We start from the raw sequence: 14,126 nt of genomic DNA on the forward strand, positions 1-14,126 counted from the left end.
CTGTTTCCACACAAAGATTTTTTAAAAAAGCAAAGTTCAGGTCCAAGAAAATTAGTTCCCGAAATCTGTTGTTAAATCTTCAGGACTGAGATTGCTATATATTTAAAACATGTGGGCTATTTTTGTGGTTTGAAATAGGTGCAAAGTGAAAGCCAGGTCAACTTCTTTGCAGTGTTTTGCTTCCTTCCTTCCTTCCTTCTCTTTGAACATGTCCAATTTCTCTCTTGCTTCCAGAACTATGGCTTGGAGACTGAAAATCTGCGCACTCTTTCCCACAAGCTGAACGCTTCTGCCAAAAATCTTCAGAACTTCATAACCGGTAGAAGAAGGAGTGGTCATTATGACGGACGGGCCTCCCGAAGGCTGCCGAACGACTTTCTTACCTCTGTCGTTGACTTGATTGGTGCTGCCAAAAACTTGCTTGCCTGGTTAGACAGGTAATTAAGTTTGAACACTGTCTCTCTTTTTAAGGAGCAAATGCAGTTTGTTTACTCTCAGTCTCTCTTCCTGTCTTCAGCATTCAGTTTCCCCTTTGTAATTTTTTTTCACAGCTGTTGAATATCTTTCATTATTTGGATGTTAGAATGGCCTGATCTTTTGGAGTTGGGGGCTACATTTGAAATCTTGGTTGCATATTGAAGGTATTACCTCTGCCATGGGGGTGTGGTTGGCTACTTTGGAAAATATAATAATCACAAAGGACCAATTTCTCTGAATGCTTCTTACCATCCTCTTTATCAGTAGTATCTGCCTGCAGGGGTCAACAAGTCTAAATGGTAAGCATGATTGTGCAATCAAAGCACTGCCCCTTTTCGATATGTGTTGCAGTGGTGCCCACCATCTTGACTTTTATGACCTCCACCTGCAGACTATTCTGTTCTTTATCCTTCCATTCCCTTCTGTTCTGTTCTGTTTATCTTTGCTTTTTCTGGGCTTTAGAACACCTTCCCCAGTGAAACAGTGGGTTGGAGCCAAGCTACCATTTTTATTTCCTTAGAAGGCTAATGTGGTTGGTACTTTGCTCCTTCAAAAATCTTCAAAAATCAGGGCAGGTTGCCTGAGTGGACACCAAGGGAGCATTCCTAGGTACCTAGGCATCATGTTGGAAATCTTAGTTATAGAATTTGGTACCTTTTGTCTCTGAGTACCTACTGAGTAAGGTTTTACTTGATACCAAATTGGCTCCAGACTGAGACCAGCTCCTTCCAGGAAAATACTGTCCAGTGAACCTTTCCAACATTACTGGGTATCCTTAACAGTTTAACAGCAGTAGAAACTAAGGACATGTTATCTACTGAGTTAGATCAACCAGTCTTCCCAGCCATGACAACTTCCGGCTTTGTGGATCCAGCCAGCCTGACCATTACTTAGAATTTGGGGATTTGAAGGTCACAATTTTGGAAGTTACCAAGTTTGGGAACACAGTTCCTTAGTTTAATACTATCAAACCTGCTTGGCAACTCTCCAAGGTTTGAGGTTGGAATTTTTCCAACCTTAACTGGAAATGCTGTGGATTAAATCTTACATCTTTTGCATGCAAAGCTTTCTCTGAAAAAGGGTGGCGGTGATGATGATTTACTGGACTTATAAGCCTCTCCAATCACAATTCCAACGGTATGCAGTAGCCGTATAATCAGAACTGGATAGCTATGCATAAGTCATAGTTTAAAATTGTTAATGGATCATTAGAGACCCAGTTTGGTGTAGTGATTAAGGTATCAGGCTAGAAACCAGGAGACCATAAGTTCTGGTCTTGCCTTAGGCACAAAGCCAGCTGGGTGACCTTGGGCCAGTCTCTCTCTCTCAGCCCTAGGAAGAAGGCCAGGGCAAAACACTACAGAAATCTTGCCAAGAAAACTGCAGGGGCTTATCTAGGCAGTTGCCAGGAGTCAAGACTGACTTGAAGGTACACCCCCCCCCAAAAAAAAAGATAATTACTGCATGTGGGAAGTTTAAAATAGCAGCTGGGTTCCCAGAGTAACTCACTGCCACCAGAGAAGCCTGATCCTGGAGAAATCTGTAAAAATAGTTTTAGGAGACTGTTGGGAGATCAGGACTCTGATAACTGCTTATGGATACTGCCCTTTTTTGAAAATGGGATTATGTCATAGGTTCGCTTAACTTCAGCGTCTCAGTTGAAACCAACAATTTCAGTGGAGGTAGAAATGCTTTCCTCCCTCCTTGAAAGATTGTTCAAATATTTTTGGCCGTTAATTCTCTAGGTTGCCATTCATTCAATGCTGCTCATTTTGACTTCAGCTCCCTTTTTATCCCTCCACAAATCACCTGGCAAGTGAAAAAGACAGTGTCATCCTTCACTGTCCAATACAATCATGTCTCCGGATTTGGATAAACAACATAGTAACCAATCAGATTTGATTAATCCCAGAATGCAAAAGAGGGTAAGTGAGAAAGAGGGCAAGTGATGGTCATGGAAGAAAACAGACATGCATTTTCAGAAGAGGATCTGGAAGGGAGGTTTACTCCTTCGCTCTGTGGCATTGCTGAAATCAAATTAATGTAACCGGATATTTTTAGCACCATCCAGCTTGAGACTACAAATCCAGACAAACCTGGACAGATTTATAGGCTACGCAGAAGCAGCTGAGAAGCTATCTTATCTGCTCTTCACCAGGGTTGATAAGCTGTCATTGATCATGGAAGGTGAACTTCCATTAGTTAAATGGAAGGGGGGGGGGGAAACAGACTTTTTCTTTGTAAGCAGATTGCTGCCTATCTACTCCCTCCTCCAAAAATTCTTGACTTTTAACTTTTACCCATGTTGGAGGCTTTAGCAGTTTTAAGGATTGATCCAGCCCAGGGCTCTGTATTAACCTCTAAGGATTTGGGTTGGAACCAGACTGAAATTCTCTGCATGCTTAATACATGCTATCATTTCCAGGTGAGCTGGAATCCTAACAGTGAAGGATTGCAACTGAATTCATGTTTCCCTGTTGCAGACAGTTGTGCTGGAAACTGAGAAAGCCTCTTTATGTCAGCAGGCCAGCATAAGTCAGGAAGGACTGCACACTGCTTCTCTAAAGATAGTTATATATCCACCCCCAGGAAAACAGCTTAATTACAATAATCGGCTTGAAAATGGCACAAATTGGTGATTTTAAGAAAAAAATCAAAACCATGCTCAGAAGCCCATAGTTCTGATAATATTTAACTAGAGTTGAAGCAGCTGACCAAACATCAGAATTCCAGAAAAAGAGGTTAACGTAGGAATGTCTATCAACAAAATGCCTCTCTCACATCCATGAGATAGCAGCAGAAGGCTTTTTATTGTAACTCAGGCCAGCTGCCATGAAGATTTGCAACTGAACCCGAAGAAATTTGCTTTGTAAGTCAGATCCAGCTGATTTTCACCTGGGGGTTCAGGCCTGTTCTCAGTGCAGTGCTATAGAAGACAAAGATGAACTAGTTAAGGGGCTTTTCTAACCAACTTCTTGATGATTATTATTTTGACATATTTCTATTGGCACTCTACCAAGTGGAACAAATCTGTGTTCTCTAGGTCCATTCCTCATAGTTTATTGACTAGGACATATTCTTTATAAAGCTTGTCTTATTACAGGAATTATCAGTGATAAATGAACTCAAATTTTAAAATTCTCTCTTTTTCATAGGTCCCCATTTGTCAGTGTGACAGAATACTCACTGCTGAAAAATAATATTGTTCAGCTCTGCCTAGAACTCACAACCATTGTTCAACAGGTAAGAGTGGATTTCTCTTCTACTAAATCACTCTTAAATTGTTTCCATAGTGGAAAACAAGGAGGTTCCTTTTCCCTGTAAGCATAATTGATGTTAAATCAACTAAAGAAGAATCAGTTAGCTATTTACATGTCAGAAGCAACTTAGGAAAGGTCATTATCCTGAAAGGTGGCCTAAAAACCTTTTAAATAAATCAAATGTATTGATTAGTCAAAGCAAAACATTTTCATGGGGCAGAAGGGATGAATCCCTGTGCATCTAATCTAATGTATGTAGTTGATCATAAGTCTCTTCCATCCAAATTTTCTGTTTATTAAAAACATACATATGAAAAAATGTATTTATTTTTTCCTTGCAACTTGGGTACACTTCAACAGATCAGTTTTTCTGTGCAACTTTGCTTAATAATTACATCTTCGATCATTCTGTACACTCTAGTTACTCCTGGGAAGCTGTCGAATGAAATAAACCTTCTCACACCTATCTTACAATAACTCCAAGTACTTGCTATTCAAATCATTCTTTTCCCCCCCAGGTTTTTGCCATGTAGAGAAATGCTTGGATCTTAAAATGCTCTGTTTCAAGCCTGACCACTTGCTCTAAATTTGAAACAGGACATTTCAACTGGTTGAAAACCACCTTTCTAACTGGAGGAGTCATTTAGTTATATATCTAATTGTTGTTGATGGATAATCCCTTTGTCATATGAGTAAACTCCTGCCTTTTATTACCATCCATTTAAGTACCCTTTACCTAATCTTGCAGTAGGAATTCCATAAATCTATTGTGCTGTGAAAAGTATGTTGTTCATGTTCCAATTCTATGGTCAATATTTAAATGGAATACATTTTTCCAAATTCTAGCATGGTAAGAGAAAGGGGTGGGGGCTTCCTTTATTTATCCTCTTAGAAACTTCTATTACCTGTTGTCTCCCCAGTAACCTTTTCTAACTGTTGGAATTTAAGTAAATTGCTCTATTGTTTAATTGACCATCTGCTACTTGAATTTTGGCTTGTTTCCAAATTCCTTGGATGCTACATTTATGCTATACACTTTGGCATAAAGCTCTCTAACCAAACACTGTTTTAAATTAGGTTGATGTGGAAAGCAAATAGGTTTTTTTTCCCCCCTTTAGTTAAGCAGTATGAATTTTAATCCGTCTTGGAAAAGAATGCATTGGAAAATCAAGCAGAAATGGTTTTGTTCTTTAAAAGTCATTTATTGGGCTCTGCAAAAGGTGGGGGGAGGGGGTCCCTTGCAGTCCAGGTCCACAACTAAAATCCTTTATTGTTTCATTGCAAATAATTAGGTTTGTTGCAAAGGGAGCTGCTTTGGGGGAGGGGGGAAACAGGAGGCATAAACAACAACATTGATGGGAATGTCAGCTCAAAAGTTCAGCTATATGCCCAGATATGTCTAATTTATCCTCTTTGGGTTTCAAGAGTGGAACAAAAACTGTGTGTGGTAAAATGGATATTTCAATTTAGGTTTCCCAATGCATAAAGGAAATGGAGGAATGTGTAATGTTTTCTGGTTTAAGTGCCTTGCAAAGGGCTATGTTTGCCCTTTTTCTGGGCCTACTGGCATGCAACCAGACTGAGCACCGGGCACAGCCACCCGTTATTTTTATGTTCTAAGAAAGCAAACGGGGCTCATGTGGAAAAGGACTATTCTTGGCAATATAGTTGATGTTGGAGGCTAGTGGTTTGCACTACTTATCTTTTCAAAACTCATTTTGTTATTAAAAAGTCAGGTGGCACATGGAGCCCATTGGGTGCCAAGGGGTGCAAATGTGAGCATATTCAATGGCTTCCTTGGCGTGACTTTGAAACTCCAAATGGAAAGATTTCCATTCTTCATTGAGTGAATAAGGTTTAATATTAGGAGTAGGTGAGGCAGTTACGATTCACCTCAACAGCATTCAGAGGTTATGTGATTGGCTCATTCAGACCCTTTGCCTCACCTCTGAGACCTCCTCCCACAGTGCCATTAGCTAGAAGATACATCTATGCATGTCTAGAAGAGTGGAACCATTGGAGCAAGAAGCCAGTATGAACACAATAGTCTCTTCTGACTTTTGGAACTGCTGGAGGAGGCCTATGAAACAAGATGAAGAGATGCCATGTGGATACATCTAAAAACATAGTCGTTTTTAGAAGTGGTGGGGAAACATTGCTTCAGAAGCACCTTCACACAAATCTTGGTCAAAGCAACCCCCTTCATCAACCTCACTGTCCCAAAACCATCCTGCCACAGAAGACAGGTATTGCAATGTCCACTATCCAGACTTTTTCACCTTTCTTATCAACAATTGTTACATCTGGGATATTATTATGGTTGGTCACACAGTCAACCAGATGTTTAGACTGAGTCTGGGGCATTATTATTATTATTATTATTATTATTATTATTATTATTATTATTATTATTATTATATCAGTACCTCAGAGATGGTGATTTCTGCAACTTCTCCATGTATTGCAAATATTTTCCTTAACTCTTTCAGCCTCTGAAACTCTTGGAATGCTGTTTCCCCCCCTTCATACCACCTGACTGTGGAATAAATGCAAAACTAGGTAACACAGTTAGTATGTGACTGCAGGAAAACACAGCAGCTGGCCCTAGATGACAGAAATCTCTCTGAGTTGAAGAGATGTATCATTAGCAGTGGTGGGAAACAACAGAGCTGGTAGGTAATTTTCAGCTCTGGATTTAATGGTCCAATGGAGCCTGATCTTTAGAAGATAATGCCTATTACATTACTGATTTCCACATCTATTTAACGATTCCTGCCACAACCATTTGAAGGCTGCCTCGTTCTGTGGAATGGAACCCTGGATGCTTGAACCTCGATTTTTCTTAGATAGCATCATTAGTAGGAAAAGAAGAGGCAGAAGCAAGGGTAGCAGCTGAAATGAACTTGGTGCCCCCCATACGGTTTTAGTTTTTGCAGGCCGCTAATGAGGAACAAGGCTTTGAAGTAAGTAACGTGGCAGTTGAGTCAGCTCTGTTTAAAAATAATTCTGCCACTATTCAAATTAACCCCACTGTTAGGTTTTACAGGAGCAGCTGAATAACAACAACAGAAACCCAATATTTTTCAACTGTAAGCATCTATTTATATTTGAGGGCATAGTACTAAGATGGACTGAGAAGGAAATCATTTTGTGTATGTGTGTCTTTGGGGAAAAAAAGAACCCCAAAAGGTAAATCAATGCATTTTTTAAATAAAAAAACAGTCTCACCAGATGAAAGTTCATTATAGAGAATTGCTGTTGCGAGACTCAAAGGCCATCTGAAAAAGATCTTCCACCAAAAATTGCTGTTTGGAAACTCGAAAACCATCTGAAAAAGATCTTGTACCAAAGATTTTTCTTTATAAAATTCATGTTCATTAAAATAGAAAAGAGGAAGATTGGAGATGGAGAGCAGCGGGGGTGGGGGTGATAGAGGGGGACTTTTCTTAATTAGTTTGCTCCAGTACAGCCAAGTTCAGCATCCATATTTGATTGCCTCCTGGTCACTGTGCAATTATATCCGAGCTCATCATCCTGTTAGAAGCCATCTGACTGTTTTAAAAAGCCTTTTAAGGGGGTGGGGGGATGAACCTAAATAAGGAGCTGTGAGGGAAATCATGTAGTTGAAATGTTCCTTCCATTTTACTCATCAGATAAAGAATATACTTTGTTCATTTGCTTTCTTGTTTATTTTGCTGTATTATTAATCCTGGGTACATGGGACCAGGTGTGACCCACTTGCCTTTATTTAAAATTTATTGGAATTTCTGCATAATGGAAAAGTGAGGGATCTTCGTTTACATCAGGTAATCTTTTCTAGGGTAAATAATTCACCCAATTTAAGCCAAAAATTCAGTCTTTTACTTCACATTGTGCAGATACCCAAAGCAATAAAAAGTCATGGGTGATGGTGTCCCTTTCTCCTATCTACAAGCTAGGGAGAAGCAGAACTGGATTTGCCCACATCACCAAGAGGTCCCTGTGTCCCATCACCACCACTTTTAGGTATCCAGGTCTGAGAGTACTGGAATACTTGGCAATTTTATATACCCAAAGATATTCTGTAGGAAAATTGTCAGGAGACAATTTAGCTGAAGACAGCAATTTGCTGGAAGCTTCATTGATCTGGGAGGAAAGATGGAATACTGCATTGATGCAAATTATCCCATGGTTTATGTAACCATGGTTTGATTAAGCCACAATAGCTGGATTTAATTCACACATAACGCCAATACATAGTTTAAAAAGCACCATGGCTTGGTTGAGGCAGCCTGTGAAGCCCAAAGCAAACCAACCACATTATGTCTTAGCATGGTGTTCACAGCTAATGGGAAGCATCGTTCAGCACCATGGACAGGGTGCACGGATTCCAGAACTTCTGAGCTCAGTTACTGCTTTTTCTCCTAAGGGATGGAAAGTCATAAAATGGCAGCCTTTGAATGCAGAGCCATGCAAGCCATCAGCGTGTTCCTGGAATTGTGGGAAGTAGGACATGAGGTTATTACCGGTAGATTATTACTTGGATGTGAAACCACCAAGGAATTCTAGGCTAGGTCAGGAAGTAGAAAACACACCTAAGAGAAAGTAATAGCAAATTGCTTTCTTATGCCACTGTGTGATCCAGAACATTGGAGCAGATGGTGCCTTGGCCTGATCCATACCTATCTTCAGTAAATGATACATTCACTGATGATTCCCCATCATCAAAAGTCAGTAGGATCATATCCGGTCTCCAAGATGAGTGTGAAGCAAAAGATTAAGAGTGGCTTGGAGACATTGAAACGTAACTCTCTCTTTCAGCATTGAGTTTAACCCTTTAACCAAGAGCCAGCCCCATCTCCCAGCCTAGCCTACCTCATATGATGCTTCATGGGGAAACCACCCTTTCTAATCTTGCTAAAAAGGCAGGATTAAAAATAAAATTGGTAGGCAATCAAGGCTGCATTTCAACTGATCTTCTATTTCTCTCTCACAGAATGAGGAGAAACAAACTGTCAGAAATAGATTTTCAGTAAACACACAATGGGTGAAATTGTGCATAAGTGATGTTGGCTGTCACTTTCCAGCTCGACTAAAGCATCAGAAAACATGCCTTTGAGACTAAAATGAAAGCAGTAATGCCCTGAACTTTTCTGATTAATGATTATGCTAATACACATCAAAGATAATTCTACAGACACTTTATTTTAAATTGAAAGTTCTTGCGAGCTGCATCTTTTCTTTGTTATTTATTTTTCCCAACTCCCCTTGACCAAATGCCATTTGGAAAAATTTTCTTTCTTTCTCTCCCCCCTCCCCTCCCGCACACCACAAGAAAATGTTTGGCGTTCTCACTAAGTCCCCTACAAATCAAGGGAGGTTTACAACTGGGCAAACAAAGCCAGATACACATTGCAGGCATTTCTGCCTGTAGCTGACCTCTGACTGGTGTGTGTTTGTGCACGCATCCATGCGTGTGCACGTGTCAGTGAGAGACAGCCCAAGGGGGAAACTGTAGCTAAGACAAATATAGAAAAACCAACAAGAAAATATTGACAAGAGGGCCAGCCATGCATGGATCAGGCATGGCCCTGTCTTAAAACAGAGTCCATATGGACTTGCACTGCTTGGTTCATTTCAGTGGCATTTGTGCAGAAGATTCTCAAAGACCTGTGTAAAATGGGGAATATGCTAATTCTCACAGTGATATCTGACTGATATAGAGCAGGGGGTGGGCATTCTGAGGCTTAAGTTTGCTGGCATACCACAGCCCTCTTCTGCAATAGCCACTCTCCTCCCAGAGCTCTCTCTGGAAACAACTGTTGAACATTGGTGAAAGGAATAGTGAAAAGGGTGTACCAAGAGCCCTAAAATGTTCTTTACATCCTCTTCCAAGCTTTACCTTCCTCTCAACACCAGAGGAAAAAAATTAAGAATCTTGGTTTCACCTTCATACATGATGCAGCTCAATTCTGCTTCATTCCTTTGCCCTCTTTGCTCCTCAACACCTCCAAATGTCCAATTCATCCCTTGGCCATCTGAAAGTGTTTTTGTTTTTGGATGTTGAAGGCAGTCTTGACTCCTGGAGATTACACAGATACGTCCATGCAGCTTCTGAGTGTGGTTTGCCATTGCCTTCTTCCTAGGGCTGAAAGAAGGAGACCCAGTTGGCTTTCATGCCTAAGTCAGGACTTGAACTCAGTCTCCCAGGTGCTAGTCTAGTGCTTTTAACCATTATACCAAGTTGGCTCTCTAAAGATGGCCTACCCCTGTCCAAAAATCCAAGAAGCCGAGGTGACTCAGACCTATAGCCAAGCATTTCAGTAGTTAGCTCAAAGCCTCTGAGATGACCTCAGGCAGGACACAGGTCAATGGCTTTCTCCCTCTGTTGTTCCCCAACAATTAGTAATCATAAGCCTAGACCCCCTAATATGGGAGCAATTGTAGACTTCCCAAGGTAGATTATCTCATTCTTCATGTGTTTCTAAATCTTTCCAGTATGGTAGCTGTTCAGGCTGGGCAAACCATCTGAAAAAAGTCCAAACTTATCTGTGTGGTCAGAGCACTCCGAGAAGCATTAAAACACCTGTGTCTTTAAAGCCTGGGAGCTACTATGACCCCAGCATTCTGCATATGTATGGAGTTGCATGGCTGCTTTGTTTCACTGGCTGCCCCATGGGAAGTGGGGTGAACGGAAAGGGAAATCTTTCAACAGCTAAATCAAAGGCCTGATAGAAAACATCTCCTTACCGAGTTGTAGCACTCTCAAAGGGAGAAACCTGATGGCCAGGTCTAGCCAGTGTGTGTTACTAAAGGCACTAGTTCTCTGTGGGCAGGACAATCCACAGATGGGTTTTTAAAAAAAATTCAGAGCAAATGCTAGTTATCCCAAAGCAGCTACTGAGTTTCTATTTTTACTGGTGCACCTAAGAACCAGAGATCAAACTTGTCACACTTAACTATACCTATATCCAAATGCACTGGCCTCAACATTGTCCTTTCATTAAAAAGTCCTATTCCAACATTCTTTTCCCAAGACCTGATTATTAAATCTCTCCCTTTGTTAGAACTGATCCTGGTTCAGTCTGTTTTTCCCATGCACCAATAATCCCAAATGTCTACTGTTTTTTCTTTCTTTTCTTTTTTTTTTGGATTTTGTTGGCGTAGAATATAGAATATTCTATTTTTATAGAATATGGAGCTCTGCAGAAGCAGTGGGGAGACTTTTCACTAGAAAAGGGGTAGGCCACTTGAAATTCTACCTCCTGGTCCATCTCCAAGGCCTTTATAATCCTTTCTCACTGCAGTTGATAAAACCTGGTGGTGAAGTTCCTTACCATTTGGGGATGAAACTGCAAAACAGTGATATGCTCCAAAATAAGTTTGTCACAGTTTTACAGATCAAAGAATAGCCCCCAGCCCTCTCTGAAAAAATCCCCGCCCTGAACCTATGAGTCACACACCCATACGCAACCCTGTTTGAAGCTATCAACTCACCCACTGCCAAAAGTTGACCGGCTCTGTGTGAGTTGAGATCCTCTTAATTTCTTCCGCACCTTTTCAATCGGTTCTCTTTCAATTTGATACAAGAGGATTTGCTTTAGAAATTTCTTTCCAAATGAAAGAGAATTTTGGAGCATTTCTCATGGGTGGGGTGGAGTGTTTATGCACATGATTGAATGACAAGGTGGTCAAAGCATGGGAGTGAATGTCCTATTTATTATAAAACCATCTCTCTAGAGGTCTGCAGCCTCCTAGCTTGCATCACTTCCATTAAATCCCAAGGGAAGACCTCAAGAAGGAAATCTTTCTAGGGGACCTATTCAGAAGGATAGGCAGATGTGACACAAAAAGTGAAAAGTCCAGTAGTAGTACCCTTCACCATCTCCAACAGCTTGAGATGGTGGGCTTCTCTTTCCTGGAAGCACAAAAATCAAACAGTAGACAAGGGTCAATGGGGCTTCCTTTAGTTGATATACAGGCACTGAGTAGGGAGTTGGACTCAACAATTGCTTCCAATTCTATCATTCGAAAAACACAGAAGAATTTTAGGAAAAAAAAGAAGAAGCAAGCTTTGAACGCCCTGAATAAGATAAAAAACACAAAACCACTTTCCCAGGGAAAGGAAACTTTTGAGAAACTGCAGGCAGGTTTCAGCACTGCATCAATTCACTCCATTGATGAAGAGCCAAATCTTGAAAATCAGGGCCAGGTGAATAACATGCATCATTAGAAAATGGGGGGGGGGGCTGTTTTCTTCTGGCTGCATAGGTCTACTAATCTTGGTTTCAAAGTTCATTTTCATCTCAAAGAAACAAGCCAGCCAAGTATACAGAGGCCTGACCCCTTCTGAAGGCATCAGGAGCTCTGGAGTTGGATTGCGGCCATTATGATAAAGCTCTACCACGCCTTTTGTGGCTTCTTGTTGCAATCTCAACCTTTCCGCAGCCCTTTCCAAAAGACTGAGGTTGCAATTGACTCTTATTTCAGGACAGCAGAGCTGTCAAAATCTTTAATTACTCTAGGTTTTGCATCTTGTGCTAGTGAGTTTTTTAAAAGTCTGTTTTTTAAAAAAAGCTAACATCAATCTTACCTCTTTTGTATTGTCAGAACTTGGTGGTTAGTTGTTACCAAGTTTTTGCTTGTCCTTGAATTTGTCTGCAGACAGTCCTGACTTATCTGAGCTAAACTGAGATTATTCTTACAAGGTAGAGAAAAATAGCCTTAAAAAGAAGCAAAGCAATCTTACTAGTAGATCAAGGACGTTGGTGGTTCCCAGACTCTTTGGGCCCATGCATAATCCTTTGAGAGGATTGTGTGAGTGCTTTTACAAAATAGCTGTCATTTATTTAATAACCCCATGGCTGAGTAAGTCAATAAAGTGGTGGGGCTTCTCTGTGGCTAGAACTCAGCCAGTTACATAAGAGCAAAGTATTTGCAGAAAAATTGGTGCAATTGCTTCCTGCCATCCTCTTGATGCTCCCTTGGGAATTTAATTGAGGCTTGAGAAACCATGGAGCCTACAGATGGCCGGAGAACATTTCCCGTGAAAAGGAGAACTCTCACCTCTGTTCCCTGGGCAGCTTGCAGTTCAGGTAACTGCAAGAAACCTGCCTGTGAGCCGTGAAAATTCCTCAAAATTTCTCTTCGGCATGGAATGAATGGCAGGCGTTTCTTTTTCCATCTAACTGAAAGGGAACAGAATGGTCAAAACAAGGGCCGAGGAAACATTTAGCGTAGCTTCACAATGACCACAAACGTGCATAAAATGCACACTTTTCAAGATGCCATGGCCTTCCTGGATAAATCAACATTGACCCTCTGAGGACTAAAGCAGGGAATGATACGCTAATTACTAATTGTGAAAAGGGCAGAACAGGATGTAGATTGTCCTGAATGAATGTTTACTCTAATTTACATGGCAGAAAAATCTTCGGACATACAGATTTTTCACTGGCATTATTTTTATGGAAGTTAAACTGTTTTTTTCCCCTTTGACACATCTGTTTAACCTTCTTTAGTAAGGGAAGTTAGAGCTGAAAGAGTTTAACTGAGTGTAATCAGCGGGCACAGGCACGCACGCTCTCTCTCTCTCGCCTTCTTTCCAGAAAGTTCAAAATAATCTTTAAGATACTTTTACAAGCCATTAGCAATGGCCGTTTTTTCCCAACCTAACTACCCTCCACGCATGTTAACTCCAAGTAGTAGCCATTCTAGTTGGGAATAGTGAGAGTTGTATTCCCACATTAGCGGATTGTACCAGATCACAGCACATTGATGGACTGTCATCCGAAGCCGAGTAACCTGCTATTTTTCAAGGAGCAGCTAATATAACTGAGCAAAGTAGGTTTCTGGAGATGTTTAAGAGCTGTTCCCCTCCCCCTTCTCTTTTACAGGATTGCACAGTGTATGAAACAGAAAATAAAATTCTTCATGTGGTAAGTGCCCGTTGTGGCTTGGGGTGGGTGCGCGTTATGCTTCGTGCAGTCTACCTCATTGGAAATCATTATTTTGAAAATCAAGACTGTACTGCTGTACACATTTAGCTTCAAGGAAGACATACAGAATGCAGGGGATTGATTGCTGCCTTAATATGCTTTAGAAGAGATTTTAAGGTATTTCTCGGATGTAGAAGCCCCATTAAAAAAGAGTTATTTAGCCAAAACGATGATAGTGATTCCTCTCATGTTTTATTTTCTTTTATTTAGAATAACTTGGCCTGAGGTTGCTATCCAAATGATCCAGGCAACTAATCCAAATAGGTGACTGATGCAAACCTACATAGGGTGACAATCAAGTCCTTCAGTCTATTTGCATCCATCTCCCTTGAGAAGTGGACAGCCTGGAGGGAGGAGCAATACAAGGAAGGGTGGAGCTAAGGAAAGGGAGCTCCTCCCATCAATCTAGACA

General features: G+C 40.8%; 1 protein-coding gene across 1 annotated transcript in view; it reads left to right on the forward strand.

Annotated features, from left to right (window-relative positions):
* Positions 1-14,126, forward strand: part of LOC103059489 (connector enhancer of kinase suppressor of ras 2-like) — a 259,146-nt gene that overhangs the window by 107,352 nt on the left and 137,668 nt on the right. Inside the window, exons 3-5 of the mRNA XM_088151675.1 lie at positions 235-437; positions 3,633-3,720; positions 13,613-13,654. Coding sequence (XP_088007801.1) covers positions 235-437; positions 3,633-3,720; positions 13,613-13,654 — 333 coding nt within the window. The remainder of the gene's footprint in view (positions 1-234; positions 438-3,632; positions 3,721-13,612; positions 13,655-14,126) is intronic.

Source organism: Python bivittatus, unplaced genomic scaffold, assembly GCF_059951505.1.
Source record: "Python bivittatus isolate LINGU-HERP-01145 unplaced genomic scaffold, Pbiv_v1 ctg000670_np1212, whole genome shotgun sequence".
Classification (NCBI taxonomy): domain Eukaryota; kingdom Metazoa; phylum Chordata; class Lepidosauria; order Squamata; family Pythonidae; genus Python; species Python bivittatus.